At 47.7% G+C, this 15,968-nt stretch overlaps 1 protein-coding gene across 1 annotated transcript in view; it reads left to right on the forward strand.

Annotated features, from left to right (window-relative positions):
* Window positions 1–15,968, forward strand: part of COL9A3 (collagen type IX alpha 3 chain) — a 55,518-nt gene that overhangs the window by 27,253 nt on the left and 12,297 nt on the right. The window contains exons 12-24 of the mRNA XM_006021628.3: window positions 1,045–1,098; window positions 2,007–2,060; window positions 2,678–2,731; window positions 3,413–3,466; window positions 4,044–4,097; window positions 5,353–5,406; window positions 6,180–6,233; window positions 7,362–7,415; window positions 7,949–7,993; window positions 9,036–9,089; window positions 9,913–9,966; window positions 11,977–12,030; window positions 12,914–12,985. Of these exons, the coding sequence (XP_006021690.1) occupies window positions 1,045–1,098; window positions 2,007–2,060; window positions 2,678–2,731; window positions 3,413–3,466; window positions 4,044–4,097; window positions 5,353–5,406; window positions 6,180–6,233; window positions 7,362–7,415; window positions 7,949–7,993; window positions 9,036–9,089; window positions 9,913–9,966; window positions 11,977–12,030; window positions 12,914–12,985 (711 nt within the window). The remainder of the gene's footprint in view (window positions 1–1,044; window positions 1,099–2,006; window positions 2,061–2,677; window positions 2,732–3,412; window positions 3,467–4,043; window positions 4,098–5,352; window positions 5,407–6,179; window positions 6,234–7,361; window positions 7,416–7,948; window positions 7,994–9,035; window positions 9,090–9,912; window positions 9,967–11,976; window positions 12,031–12,913; window positions 12,986–15,968) is intronic.

Raw genomic sequence — 15,968 nt, forward strand, 5'->3', positions numbered from 1 at the left:
CTCGTGCACAAGGCACCGCCATGCTGAGAGAAGGTGGCTCTGCTCCATGCGAGCTAACTCCCAAACTCGAACAAGTCTAGCCACCATAGTATGGCACTGTGAACAGACTGGTAAGCTTTGCCTTTGAGTGGAGCGTGTTTGTTGGTGGCTGCACAGCTTCTGGACCAGAAACCAGCATGCATGAGGCAGATGCAGTGGGCTTGGCACAGCACTGTCCTGTACAATGCATATGGGAAACGGTGGTTGCCTTCAACCTTCCCATCCCTCAAATTCAGCCCTTTGAAGGAATGCCCCTCCCTTTACAGAGCTGAATCCTTGTTAGCATTAGGGACATGCACAGCTACTGCTTGGGAACTGACTCGTTCCAACGGGTGACCGTCGAGGCCTATGAAATAGAAAGCTCGGGAGACGAGAACATGGTGCTGCCTCCGCCCTGTACTGACCTTCTGCACAAGGGGAAGTTTTACCCGCTGCCACTAAAATCAGTATAGGCTTTCCTCAAGATAGCAGTAAGGGTTTGACAAAGCAGTGTGTGTCAGGCCTGTATATCAAGACTGTCCAGTTGCATCTGGGCTTCATTGGAAGCCTGATGGGTACTCTCCAGTGGGTGTAAAAATAAGGTGCAGGTGATCGACTAAACAGTATGGAATTAGAGCATTAAAGGTGTGGGGTAAAATTTCAAAAGGGTCTCAGACGTAGAGTTCAAAGTCAAAAGATGCTTTTGCCAGTTCTCTCCTTTGACATGTAGGGGTTAAATTCTCATTGCACGTTAGTTTTGAAAATAGGACTTTGGCATTTCTTGAGACCCCTTTTCCTCATTCCAAACTTTGGTAGCAAGCTTCCCATGGAGGAGAGTGTGTTGTGTCCAACATGCAACTTCCATGCACGAAGAGAGGAATAGTGCTACACAGCAGAGGTATCAAACCCCCTCCCGTTGAGTTCAGTCTGTTCCCTGCCTCTCTTCATATCCTGAGTTGGTCTAATACAAATTAAATTGCAAGAAGGCAAGATGAAGACTGCTCTCAATCTTGCTTTTATTTGCAGGGGCATACCGGTCACAAAGGGGAGCCTGGAGAAATGGGGAAAGATGGTGAAAAGGTAAACCTTGAATTTATATATATATACACACACACACACCCCTCGAATTTATATAGACACACCTCGAATTTATATATATATATATATATATATATACACACACACACCCCCCGCGTATATATATACACACCCCTCATATATATATATATATATATATATATATATATATATACACACACACACACACACATATACACATACATACATACATATATATATATATTTATATACACACACATACATGCATACACACACACACACACATACACACATATATACATACGCACGCACGCACATACACATATATATATATATATTCTTTTCCTCTTGAAAAGCATAGGCTAAGGAATTTCTCTGAAGATGGAAGGACAAACTGGGCATTGGTTGGACAGAAAGGGGAAGCTTAGTATGGGATTGGGGGTGAAATAATAGAATACTTGCAAAAGTAGGGGACTGGATTTGATGTCCATGGGGACTGCTCCAGTCCTAAGATCCTCGGTTTGCATTTGAGGTGTGGATTAAAGAGCAGGCATCACTGGCCTCTGCTTTTTATGTCTACGAGAATATTCCAGTGCAAGAAGATTAATCGTTCCTGTGATGAGAGATGTTCACAACTAAAACGGCTGCTGCAAATTTGCACATGTTGTTGACAACTCATAAATAAAACCTGCACTGAGCACAAAAGTTGGGCAGATAGTCATCTCCGTGGCCTGGCCGACCACTTCTGTGACATGGAAGAAATTGCATGCAGCAAAGCTTGAGGCCACATAATGCATGGGGGTGGGGCTGGGGCAGCGATTTACAAGGAAGCTTAAGGTGGAGAAGATGCCAGGGGGAATTAATCCAAGGATGCAGGGCAGCAGTTGTCACTGGAACATCTCTAATTCCCTTCTGTTTCCTGTCCTTAGGGATCTCCTGGCCCTCCAGGTCCTCCAGGTATTCCAGGCACCGTTGGCCTGCAGGTAACATCTACCTTTCCAACCCAATCAGTAGCATTGCACCTGCAATAATCACCCTGGCTTTTGGTGTGAAACTGGAGTGTCTGCGGTGGTTTTTCTCTGCTGCCTTCGCAGCTCTGAGCTAGGGAGCTCTGGGTTCAAGTCTTCGTGACCTTTACTCATGTAAATGCTAGCGTGTGAGTCAAGCAAAAGACTGACTGTGCCGAGGCCCTGCTCTGATGATAGCTGAGGTCAATGGGAAGGCTCTCACTGACTTCACTGGGCTTGGTTCTGCCCCTCATAGCACTGCCATTCATGACTTGAAACACTGATGTGAGAACTACTGTCTGCCCCATCTCTGTCCCCCAGTTGCAGCTGGAAGGCCACGGCACATACCTGGGTGCACTCTCTGAGTGCCATCCCCTGGGGGAGGTCCCTGAGCATGAGAGCAGGATCTGGCCCTATGAGAATCCCACTTGTGTTGGCTCATCACTGCTGACCATGGTTTTTTTGCGGTGTTTTTATCTTCTTCACCATTGGGCAGGGGGCTGAACTAGATGTGACCTCCTGAGGTCCCTTCCATCCTCATTCTCTATGACTATTTTCACAATTGGTTGTAACTGGTAGCTTTTCTATTCTAGGGGCCAAGAGGGCTAAGAGGCCTCGCAGGGCCAGTGGGTCCAGTTGGGGACAGAGTAAGTAATGAGCACCTTCTCCTGATGTTCCCCCTTGTTAAATCCATGCAGCAGGCAGCGTTGGGGGAGCACCAAGGAGCACCATAGGGGCACAGACTGGAGGGCACCCTGTCCATACAGGGCACCCCTCGTGAGATCAGTGGCACTCCCAGTATTCGGGAAATGCTCCAAACAGAGGGGGCAAGCCGATGCCCTGCCAGGAGAGGGAGATGATAATGAGCGTTGCAGAGGCCATTTCACATGATGCCACTTGCATCTTCTTCCAAGCAAAAGTTGAAGGACCGTCAGAAAGACATGGCATTTCCCTATAGCTTCTGGTGCTGTATGGTCCAGGCTTTCGCCATCAACTTCATCAGAGGATTAGGCCCTTACTGAGTAATACAGCTATCTAGTCCCAAGGCTATCGACTTGAGGACTAAACAGTGGAGCTTGATGACATCGAGCCTTTCTGTAGGGACAGATGCACTATTAAGGCTATGAGTGCTATGAGTCTGTCAAGGAGAGGATGGCAAAGAGCTTATCTGGGCTTCATCCTCTATGCCGGAGACCATGAAGCATTTGGTCCTTTCCGGCTTTGTGCCTGCTTGCTCACCTTGTCAGTAAGTCAGCAAGGGATGCAGTTCGGAGTCTAGTCTAGGAAAGCTCTGATGGCATATTTTAACAAGGTCTTGTTGTTTTCAGGGAGATATTGGTTTCCGGGGGCCACCAGGAGTGCCAGGACCTCCAGGGAAAGCCGTACGTATCCATCTCACACCTTGCAGTCCTGTCCTGCAGTGCCACTTTTGAATCGTTAATGTTTGCTCTCGCCATGCCAGAGCCTCCGCTACCAGGGGCCAGTGTGGGATCATAGGACTCGAAGGGAACCCCTGGTTTTTACACCTAGTGCCGTGCTGCTGCCACAGCTACATCACACAATCCCTAGTGGGAACTACCCAGATATTGCCCCAGAAATATTGCACGTGCACTGCATCATCTTATCATTACTGCAGCCAGGATCCTAGACGCCTGCTGAAATCTGCCCTGCTTTATTGATTTAACAAAGTACTTCCAAGGTGCGAAGGGGGAGAGAGTCCCTGCACTGCGGGATTGTCATCAGAGCCTCAGGTGCCATGCATCCATATGTAAAGCACTGCAGAGTGTAACTGAGAAAGTACAGCAGCCTTTAATGTGCATCCTTCAACCCCGACAGTGCTAATTCCAGAGAACAGCTCTCAGGAAAGGGGGTGGGGGAGAGTCCATACTCATGATCCAGAAATGTCAGGCTCTCTCCTCAAGTCAGAGATGGTTAATGGCTTTTCTTTGGTCATTGCAGGGAGACCGAGGAGTAAGAGGGCCTCAAGGATTTCGAGGGCCTAAAGGGGATACTGTAAGTGCAATAAAACATTCCTTTTACTAAAAACACTGACTGGCCATTGGGAGGGTTTGTTAATAGTGTAGTGGGAGCTTGGCTGGTCTATCTTAGTGGCTTATCTGGTGCAAGGAAGACTTCTCCAGGTGGATTAGGTTCTTTGTGTCTCTGGAGAAGAGGCAGTAATGGACAGGAGTGCCAATTAGCCTGTCCTCATGCCACGTCACCTAGCCAGCCCTGATGCCATATAGTCACAATTATGCACCAGCTAGTTAAGGAAGCAGCCTGCCAGAAGCAGTGCAGGGTACTAGAGGACGCTGCTGCAGAGCGCAACATATCTATCATAGGCATGCATGGCTTTTGTGTCCTTAGGCAAATTATTGAACATGTCTGTATTTCAGTTTCCCCATTAACAAAATGGGAGAATGATCCTTATTGGGGATCAATGAATAGAAACCATTGGAGATGTGCAAAGTAGTGATAGCCTTATAAATCAATCACAGTATTTAAGATAAGCAAGAAGAGAGGCCTCAGGAAGAGCACTGTGATACCCAATAGCTTGTCTATGTCTGTGCCAACCGTACAAGTAGTCCCCTAAAAGATATCACCCACAAGTCTTCTTGCCTCTTGCCATACCTCCTGGACTACCACAGCAGTCAGGGGCAAACTGCCCTGAATTAGCTTTCACTTGCCATGGGATAGGAGTGGACACATGAAGCAGTTACTGCAGAGCGGCAGATGTCTGATAAGTCCCGCCTGACCCCAACTTTTAACTCAGTATAATTGGTTCATCTCTCCACACCTATAATCCTTAAAAGCAATGACAGGACCAAATTTAGAGGATGCATTTGAAAATATAATTCTTGTTAAGTAATTTAAGCTAAAGTGTCGGAGTTGCTTTGGAAAAGGGGATGTACCCACTTGTAGGCATTGGACGACTGAACAAGCAGTGCTTAAATGCTTCTAAAAAAGCCTCCATCCTTGCAGCTTAATTCAACATGTATCAAAGTCACTGGGAATATATATACCCAGTGACTTCTGTCTGTGTTGGGTCAAGCTGCTAGTGCTGCGTAATGATGAGCACGCTACAGCTTTTGTAGATCTGATGCTCCAGGCGAGCTAGTCGTGCATCTCTAGACAGGTTAAGCTCAAATTCAACCTGAGTCAACCCAGCCTCTGGGGTTTGCACATCACTGTAGTTTACTGCTCTGATCTGGGGCTGTTCCTCCTGATACCTTCAGTACTGGCTCATATGTTACTTGTTTGTTTCCAGGGTAGACCTGGACCAAAAGGAACGTCAGGAACCCAGGGGCCCATAGGAGAACCTGTAAGTCAGCCTTTAACAGTACAAGTCTCTCAGTTACCTTCTTCATGCCATGACTGTCCAGGTAATGATAGGAGAGATGCACCCCATTCCTGTTTTGACATGGTTTCTGCACCAAGGTAGATATTGTCAAGGTAACCTGCACCTGAGCCCATCTCTGCAACCCTTTTCGGCCAAATCCTGGTTCTGTTGCAAGCAATGGCAGGTCTCTGTCCAGCTTCAGCGAGACTGAAATTTGGCCTCTTATAGCTACGGGAGTGAGGGGTGGGGAGTACTTGTCTACCAGCTCCCTGAAAGCGTTGAAGGCAGCCTAGTCTGACCATCCACTTGCACCTATGCTTTCAAGAAAAAAAAGCAGGTGTAGGGTCAGCTGTGGCAGACGTTTATGCCTTTATTAAGGGCTACGCATTTGAAATTGTTATTCTTAAAGCATTTTAATAAAATCGCTTTTTTATTGCTTCCTTTATAAAATTTGAAGTGTCACCGTCAATTATCTGAAATTCAGTTTTAACTGAAGAATTTGTAAGGTTTTTTTTCCCGCAAGTAAGATCTGGATTGAGCTTTTATGATCTAGAACTTTTATATTTTTGTTAAGAGTAAGTGGTGCAGAATAGTCGATGGAAAATTGATGGAAACTTAAACCAGCATTGGGTTCAGAGGAACTAATAAAAGGGATTTCATAATTTATTCCTGAAATATTGATCGATCCTTACATGTTTTGGGACCTTTGTGTTGTGCTTTGTCACATGCTTATTCTGCATTGCATGTGTTTTCAGGGTATACCTGGGAAAGATGGTCGAGATGGAAGTCCCGGACTCGATGGTGAGAAGGTTTGTAAAATCCTACTTAAACACCACGTGCAGCAAAACTTTGGTTGCTCTCATAAGCTTGCTGCTCTTCTCAAAGAAGAGCAAATCTTGAAAGGTTTTGGTTCAAGAGTGAGCTTTTTCTGTGATGTTACTAAGTAACTAGAATAAAGTTATTCAGAAGGATCATTCCTTATCCCCATGACATAAAATAAATAGGCAAATAGAAATCCTTTCACTCTAACCACTTTTGGGGAAAGTACTATTAAGTGTTATGGTGCCACTTTAGGATTCAGATTTTTAAAGGAGGGCATGACATGACAGAGGATCCAGAGAAAAGTAGACATCTTGACTTGGGGGAAAGAAAGTGAGATCCTTCAACGTAGAAAGTTGTGAATGGGAATTTGAAGCTCCTAAATGAGTTGGACACCCACTGATGGTCAAGGTGAGTTGGGTACCTAGCCAGCTGCTTTTGAAGTCTGAGGCTTTGTGTGCAAACAAGCACTGTCTTGTACAATCACCCTTCTTGCATCTTTAATTGCCCGCTCATTTGCACCCACATTTTATACAGACACAATAAATGCATGTGTTTTTGCAGGTGTGCTCCTGTTAACATTAGTCCTAGGATGTATGAGAAGTGCCTGACTGATCATTTAATACTCCTTTGATATCAGTGTAATGGCATTGATTTCAGCTGAGTTGGGGGGGGGAGGGGTTGTTCCCCATTGATTTATACTCAGGTGTCTCACTCTAAAATTAGGCCCTAAATCAAAAGCTGCAGTGAGTAATTTTAGACCTGAATTTGATCTCACCAATAGTCATACACATCTGAAACAACTGAGTGAAGTTGAACTAAAGTGAAACTGGAGAATCCAGTCCAAAGTGTCCAACCTCACAAATTGACCTCAAATGTCTGAAGGTTTGGGGTGACTCTCAGTATAGTGATAGAATAAAAGAAGACTGGGGGCTTTTTTTTCCCCCGGCAGGACCTAACGCAGCTCGGAGTGGATTCAAAATCAAAACAATACGTGTGCCTCTCGATTCTGTAAATCATGAGGAAGGACAAATCTTGCTCCAAAAACACCTGTTTGCTAATAGTATCAACTTACTTCCTACAGCAGACTGTCCCTCTTAACCTGTTGATCTCCACAGGGGGATACTGCCCGCATGGGAGTGCCGGGAGAGAAGGGGCCAAATGGACTTCCCGTGAGTATTGCAGTGTCGCTGCCATAAAGGAGGTGACTGAGCTGGGGGACAGAAGATCTGGTGTTTCCCACCTGAAGGCATTGCAAAGATTTAAGGCACTGGGTAATATTATCTTCCCATAACACCAAGGGAGAACAGTAACAGCGTGTCTAGACACAGTACATCATACAGACTGGAAACACATTTGGGATGTGTTAGCTGGGGAGAGGCAGATATCCTGGAAAGGAGTCGGGTCCAAAAGCTGTAGCCTGCATCCATAAAACAAGACCTAAAATAAAGAGGAAAATGTTAGGAGTATCATTAGGTACTTATCTGTCGACTGGGATTAGTTCTTGGGATGATGAATGAAACAGTAATTTTCCCCATCATTTGCGCACTGGAAAGTGTCTCCAATAGAAATGCCTTTATGTCTGCCACAGCTTTATGCAAATTTGGCCCTTCCTATGTTGAACCAGACAGGAAGCAGTGAATGTTATTCTGCACCAGATCTAGGTATTCTGACTTCAAATTTTGTTTGTGTTTTTTTATTCCAGGGATTACCTGGAAAAGCAGGTATCAAAGGCGCAAAGGGTGAACCAGTAAGTGAATGTTATTAATGATTAATTTTGTCTGGGAAAATACTAACTGGGTCACCCTAGCGCACTGCAACTTTAGGCTCCCATCGTGCAACACCAACAGTGCTGGAGTGGTCTCCTTGAAGTCTGTGCACTTGCATGAGTGCTTGCAAGAGTCAGGGCTTGCATTTCTTCTTGCATCTGATGTGTCTAGATTACCCAAATGCAGCGGGGATCCTACTGGCTTGACTCGAGCTGAAGTTTCAGCTATTCCTCGAAAGACATTTTAAAGATCTTTGAGGAAATGCAAAAGTAGGTGAATCTCCAGGGATTTAACATAAAGGTAAATACCAGAGAAAGGGAGCACGGGCAGGTTTAGCTCTGTGCAGATGCCACAAGACAGATGGTCCTTTAGATTGAATTCAAAGGACCCCAAAAGAGCCTCTGAGAACTGTGCCAGCGGCAGGATTTCGACCCTAATGATGACTTCTCTGCTGCCAAAGTCCCATGCTAAGGCAGATCCCCACTCAGTGTGTATAGCATGATGCTCCAAGGGAATCTATACTGAGAATCCCTTCAAGGTAAGCTACTGCACAGCTTTATGCAGCGTGTGTTGCCCCTGCCCCTGGAGTCACGAGGCTGGCCCTCAGCAACGTTGGATGAAGGAGGGTTTCAAACAGCCTATTACAAGGTGCTCGTCCTGTCTGTTCCTTCCTTTCAATTTTCTATCTCAGCATTTGCCTCTTCATAATTTCCTGGATACCAGGGTTACTAGTCCTCATGCTTCAGGGCACCTGCTGATTACTGGCTAGGCCAGGAGGCAGTTTCTTTAGACAGAGTGTGGTTTAATATAATGTATTGCAGGTCCCGGCATGTGGGCTAAAGCATGACTCTTCTGTAGAGGTCTACGTTATCTGGAGTCTTCTCTTTATAGTTTTCAAATGTGCTTTGTTATCTATAAATCCCCCCCAGCAAGACTTTAATTTCATCCTCTCTTTCCATCTGCTTCCTTGAGAAATGACAGTGGAGTTGTGTCCTCGCTGAGTGTTTGTGTCCCCTCCTACAGGGTAGCCCTGGAGAAATGGGAGAGGCAGGTCCGTCTGGCGAGCCAGGTATCCCTGTATGTATCTCATCGATTTTTTTTTGGATATCACAACCTCTGTGAATGCTTTTTAAATGACAGCACTAAGCTTCAGCTCACACGCTGCTTCTGTGGAGCGGCAGAGCTTGGAGTATCTGTAATAAGCACTTGTGTCTGTGAAATCTTTGATGTGACGTTTCTCTGGGCAGTGTGAGGTGGGTCGCAGGTCTATAGCAATGACCATGTACAGACACCATCTGCTGTACTGCAATGGGAAGAAGCAGGCCACACTAGGGCAGCTGTGTGTCTTAGTGAACAGCATATGGGACTGGGACTCAGGAGACCTGCTGGGGGCTTTTAGGCACGGCATTCACCTGTCTGTGCCTCAGTTTCCCTAGCTGTAAACAGCAGGGTGTTTACAATGGGCTCCTTTGTAAAGGGTTTTGAGATCTGCTTCCCAGTCAACAGCTAGGTCTTGCTGTTGTTTAAAGGTCAATGAACATGAAAGGTAAGCCATGTGTGATATGAGTGCAGCCTCTATGCAATGGGGCACGTCTACACAAGTCACTAAATGCGCAGTAGACAAATTCTACTATGCATTAGCACAGCCCGGCAAACACCATGCTAACACGCTAATGCACAGTTGAATTAGTTTACTGCACATTAGCATCACAAAAAAACTGCATCGGTGCTACTGAACAGTAGCACCAGTCCTGTGCATTCACTTAGTCCCTGTTATTACAGATACTAAACTTAATGCGCTGTAACCACGGTGCATTAATGACATGGTGTTGCAGTGGGGTTGGGAAGGCTGGAGTTGATGCCGAAGAACAGCACAATGACTTTTTGGTGGTGTTGACAGGGTGATCCCGGTATCCCCGGAGAGAGAGGCGAGTCTGGACCGCGAGGATCATCTGTAAGTAGGACGCTACTGCTTGAAAGTATTGTGTGGCCTGAAAACCCAGCCCTGTGATCAGAGGTGACATCCAGCTAAGCCAAAAAGCAGTGTGCCCTTCTGCTGTAGCATTGACAGCAGAGAGTTTAATCTGCAGGAGGTGGGCCCGATTCTGCTGTCTCCATTGCCTTCCACTACATGGAAGCAGCTTGAACCATCAGCACTTTCTGGATAACAAGAGACATTTCCCCCACTCCTTTCCTTAACACGACTGACCCTTAAGCCACTCCTATCATGCAAAGCAGGAAACCTTTCCTTTGATGTGCTGTTTTCCCTGTCCTTGTAGAAAATACTGAGAGCAAACCCTGGAACTGTACAGATCCCCTGCTGTAGTGACAGGCTTGATGTTGTGAACCCATATGTCAAAAGATTTACAAAAATGCTCCTTGCCCTCACTGTTATACCCATTTGGCCACACTGTGATGCAGAGCCAGGTTGGGCTGGTTGTTTTGGAGCAAGCTGCGTTTAGGGGATTTGTTTGCATCATAAAATTTGCCAAAAAAGCTTGAAAACCATTGAGTCTAGGGGCTTTCAGAAATTTGAGTCAATGGCTTGTGGGTCTGAGTCTCCCTTTCTAAAGGGACTTCTCAACAGTCGGGATGGCTCAGGCTCCACAGCCAGGAGCCCTGTGCAAAGCTTCGGTTTCAGGGCCCTCCTGCGATGTTGCCCTGCTAGCCTGTAACTTCGTGGCAGGGCTCCGAAGCGCCTGAGTTACTTTGAACACGGGACTTAGGCTCCTCGGTCACTTCAGGGCTTTTGCAGTGTTGCTCAAGGTTTAGGTGTGTGGCTTTTCCTCAGGGGATTATATCAGAGGTTCTCGAAAGGAAATGATCATTTTCTACCAGTCTTGTTAAAACACTGGGAGCAAACAGGAAACAGTTGCAGGTGCCGACTGTGCCATTTGCACGTATGTTGTGGCAGGGGGGGGAAGGCCAGGCTATCACATGCAAACGCACCCGCCGTGACATCTGCATGTGAGCATTTCACGGACCTCCTCCTACCTGCCTTTCAGAGGGGCTGCACAAGCCCCACAGCCCCTTTCTTTGAAAGCTGGCAGTGGGTTTTCAAAACTCCAGCCCACACAGCCTGTTTCCATAACTGCCAGTTTTCTGCCTAACTTCATCTGACAACTCAGAGTTGAAAAACAGTTCAGTGACTCAATTAACTTCCCCTGCATATAATTATGCCCACGTGATGAAGTTGTTTTGGAGTTCGAAGCAACTCCATCTACTGTTTCTTCTCCCTGAAACCCCTCCTTCCCAGCTAGAACAGGGCAGGGACAGCAAAGGCATTAAGCTGCAAAAGAGGAAAGTGGGCTGGGAATTGAGAACGTTGCAAAAGCATTTATCTTTGGCATCCAATTTTCCCCTGACTTTGAATGATCTCTCGAACAGCCAGTGCCAGAGAATAAAAATAACAACTGTTGAAATGCGTATTTTTTAAGATCTGATCCACTACACTTAAAGCAATTCAGAAATCTCCACGGGAGATGCATTCATCACAAAAGCACCATTTAGGTGGTTGTGAGTGGTGGGAACCCATCTCGTTTCAGTGGGTTTAATCGCATGCTTAAACGCCTTGTTGAACTGGAGTATGAGCAGACCGCGTTGAGGATGAATGGCAGGGCTGTGTTGGATAGACGAGACCGGTGATGACAAGGGTGTACGCGGAAAGCATCCATAGCACTTACCTCATACTTATCCCTAGGCATGGCCACTAGTCTCGTGCATTATTAATGAGCCTAAGCATTAAATACAACAGAAATAATCGTTGTCATTCCGGGTGACAACAGAAAGATCAATTAAGCAGTGCCATAGCAGCTGTTCAGCCTCAAGGCTGTTGGGAAGCCTGTTCTGGAGTATAGGTTTTGCAGGCTTCCTCCTCATCAAAACAAAACCAATTTAACTGTATTCATGACTTCATTGGGCTTGAACGATCTTTCTTAATGATTCTTATTCTTCTCTTTTGCAGGGAGCACTTGGCCTTCAAGGCCCAATGGGAGCCCCAGGTATCAGAGGCTTTCAGGTCAGTCAACTAGCAATTAAGGTAGTTTAATACACATCCTGTTAACAATAGGCTGGTGTTTTCCCTGCAAGCCTCTGGGAAGGATAATTGGGGGGGTAGTGACAAATTAGGACATAAATAGATTTCATTTAATCAGGATCCAGTTGCACCTTCAGTAATATGAGACAATAGGAAAAGAACAAGAGCAGCCAACAAGCCTATTGTGCCGCCTGTAGCAAATGAAGCCACATTCATCTAAGAGATGAAGAGGGAAGCTGCCTGACTACAGCTCATTCTTTACCTGAACAGTCCCAGCCCCACTGTCTTAAGTGTCCTTTCCCCTTTGTGACCCTGGGACCCTTTTTTTACCCCTAAGGAAGTAGGATGCAGGCACTGCCCAAAACTTCACTCAGGCTGGGGGCACAGTCCAAACTTGGCCTGGCATCACTATGTCCTCCAGGGGCATGATGAGGTGTGCAAGCTAGGCTGGAAGTCACTGTTGTTCTGGCAAAGTGCCTGGGCTGGAATCAGCTTCTCTGGCAAAAGCCCTGCGTTGCTGGAGTGAAGCTTGAGTGCTTCCCAAAGCCCAGGTTTGGGGTCCATTGCTTCCAACGCCATGGCTTTGTCCAGTCTGGATAAGCAACATCTGGCAATGAATGGGCTGAGGACCTCAGCGATGCTTCCTGCAGGAGGTAGGGCCGTAGAGGCAGTGCAGGGCAAGCAAGAATAATAAGCAGCTGGAAGAAGATGAGCTGTGCTGGGATCGGGGGCAGACGCAGGCTGATAGCCGTGCTTGGAAGAAGGGAGAAGAAAGAGACCCAGAGTTTGCAACTCTGCTCAGTAAAATGAAAAGCTGCACAGGCTCTTGTGACTGTGAGATGTCTGCCTTTTTTGTTCCCTCCAGGGACCCAAAGGTGCCAGCGGGGAACCTGGACTTCCTGGCCCGACTGGGATCCGTGGCGAGTCTGGCGAGAGGGTAAGGAAAGAAATTTCCCAAGGGGCCGGGTTTGCATCTGAAGCACAGGCTGCGGTCCCACTGTGTGCCTTTGGGTGCATCAAAGCGAAGCCTGGATTCGGATCCTGGAATCTGTGACTTGTCTGAGCAAGGCTGAAGGAGCAATGTTGAATGCCATATCACACAATATGTAGACAAATGAAAACTAAGGAGTGCAGGAGGTGCCAGACAAACCCCTGCCCCCATCGCTGCAGAGGAGCAGGGGCAAGAATCAGTTGTTACAGCTGTTGCTGCGGGGGTTGAGGTCAGTTGTTGGACGGCTTCGCTCCATGCCCAGCACCGAATGGACGTAGATGGAAAAGGCAGGGCTCCCAAGCAGTTTCTCATCTATATGTAAGAGGTGGCTACAACCAGGCTGGGGGCAGTGATGCATAGCACATACCTGATTCACCAAGCCATTAAGTCATCCCCATCCCAAGGCACTGCTCCTGTTACTCCCCCCACCTCTTCACTGATCTTCCCCAACCTTAGAAATCCATAGTTGCTTCCCTGAGGATGAGAGAACAAGGGACTTTCCTATCTGGCAAGTATTCTCCACGCTAGGTGCTGTGCCGGTCCTTATGGGGATGCTTCGGCAGAGGGGAGCTCTAGGTTGCTGCAGCCTTCTGCTATCGGGGTCTGTCGGCAGCATGCCCCTGCCTCTGCTGAGGTTAACGCAGAGACACATAGATTTCCTTGCGCTGCAGACGGTGCAGTAAAGCCCTCTGGCTGCACAGCGGGATTTCACCTTTCGGGGGTGTGGAGCCATTGCCCTTATACTGGACGACAAGAGCACAGCGACGCCGTCAGTGCAGCAGTCGCACCAGCTCACGTACCTGGGCTGGCAGACAGCGGAGGACGAGCAGCTGACTTTGTGCGTGGACTTGGCAGGGATGCCAGAAACTCTGAGAGCCTGATTTTTCCACCTGGCCTCTTGCTTTGCACTTTGCAGCCTGGGTTTTATGCCTGTAAGTGATTGTCGGTGCTGCAGTGGGCAAGCACAATTTTTAGAGGCTGAGCTCACCGACCTGCATGGATCCGGGTCATTGGCCTACCTCCATTTTACCCCCTGCAACTGCAGCTCACGGCAAAGACCTGGGGGCTCAGCACCCAGGCCCGAGTACCCCTGGGGTCCCAGGCGTTGGGGATTCAGTGCGCTGTCTGGTCCTTTTGCCTGGGCTGCTGCAGGGTTGTTTCTTGCCTGGTGTTTTATGCTAAAATGAAGAGTGTTGCAATGTGGGCAGTGCATCTAGCACTGGACTGATTGCTAGCCCCTCACCATGAACAGTCCTGCATTAGGGCTGAGCCCTGCCCTAGCAGCACTGCATTGCAAAAAGCCCCTCAGACCAGGCTGCTGGGGAGGGAGGTGCGCTCTTCTCTCATGCTGGTGTCTCGGAGGATTTGTGGTTCAGTGGTTACAGCTTGATTGGAGTCCATGCTCTAGCGTAGACTTCCTGGGTGATCTTGAGCAAATTAGGGTGTCTGTGCCTTGGATTCTGACCTAGAAGATGGGGTAAAATGGCAAAGTCTGCTCAAAGGAGCAATGTCAGGATAAAGACAGGGAAGCTGGCCAAGCGCTGGGATGCTACGAAGCGGGGACCTCGAACGTAAGGACCCCGGACATGGCAGCAGTTCTCCGGTCATATGGCGCCTTCCCATCTAGGCTTCAGTTGCCTGCAAACCCAAACCGCAGCTGTAGGCTTGTGAGAGCCGGCTTCTGCAGGGAGCGTCCCACGAGCCAGGCTTTCCCGGTGTGTGTTTGGTTAACGTAAAAAGCCCGACTGAAGGATTTAGAGCAGAAAAAAGGGGTGGGAATCATGAGCTGGTGAGTGTTTCCACCGCTCCACCCAAGTCCCTAGACATCCGGCTCTGTTGAGACTGGAGGGCTCATTTCAGAGCGCTCTCCGGACCGTACCCCAGACAGGTGGGCCGTGGCCTTGATAGTCTTCCATGCAGATTGCATTGACATGCAGGGTCCCTAGGTGTGCAGGAGAGTTGCATTTGACTGACTAAATGATTGAGATGCTTGTTTAGGATTTTTTGCCCCCCTTTTGACATTTTTCTCAGTATTTCCCCTCCTTCCCTTTAAAAAATGGGACCTTCCTGAGCTCTGGAAGGCCAGAATTTAAGGAGAAATCCAGTTGTTTGATGTCAAGCACTTCCTTTTCATCTAGAAGAAGCCAGCATTGGCTGCTGAGGGGTTGCAAGGGAACAGTGGCCGTGTGTTAAGTCAAGTCTCTGTGTAAACAGTCTCCCGGGTGTACCAGGGCTTGCACAATGGGCTTTCTGTGCACGGCCAGGAGGAGCCTTGGGTTAAGTCAGGTTACAGAGCGCTTCTGAGTTGCAGAAACTGTGCGTCTACAAGCTAGCACAGTGACGATATTATAGAGCCAACGTGTACTGCACGGATGCAGACTGATGCTGCAAGGGAAAGGTATGCTCCGAGAGAAAGATGCCCCGTAAAACTAAATCCCCATATCAAGAAGCAAACGGAGAACAAGGTGCCGTCAAAAAGTGTAGCAAGCCCCTCGACTCCCTGCTCCCATCACAGTGAAGTAGGAGCTGTGGGGATCTACTTGTTTTTCCTTAGATCACCTGGTTTTTTTCTCAGGAGCGGGGGGGTCCCAGCCTCCAGGACAGCGGGTCAAGACCTGGAAAGATTGTTAGCTACAAAACCTAAGGTTTTAAGATGGGAAAGTCCAGGGGAACTGAGAGCCCTCATCTCACTGTCATTTCTGGGCCAGTCCTAATTGTGTCTTGAAAATCCCAGCTCCTCACATACAACCAGTGGTTCCCAAACGTAAATGTTGATTGCTAGGTCAGAAAACCCCAGAGCATTAGCAGCCACGTCGGGCTGACTACAGGAGATAGGCCCAACACTATGGCACTAGACTATAGTTTCTCAACCTGTGGTATGTGTACCCCTGCGGGTACACGAGACAGGCAGGGGGTACGCGGGTACCCT

This window comes from Alligator sinensis, unplaced genomic scaffold (genome assembly GCF_000455745.1).
Source record: "Alligator sinensis unplaced genomic scaffold, ASM45574v1 scaffold752_1, whole genome shotgun sequence".
In the NCBI taxonomy this organism is placed as follows: domain Eukaryota; kingdom Metazoa; phylum Chordata; order Crocodylia; family Alligatoridae; genus Alligator; species Alligator sinensis.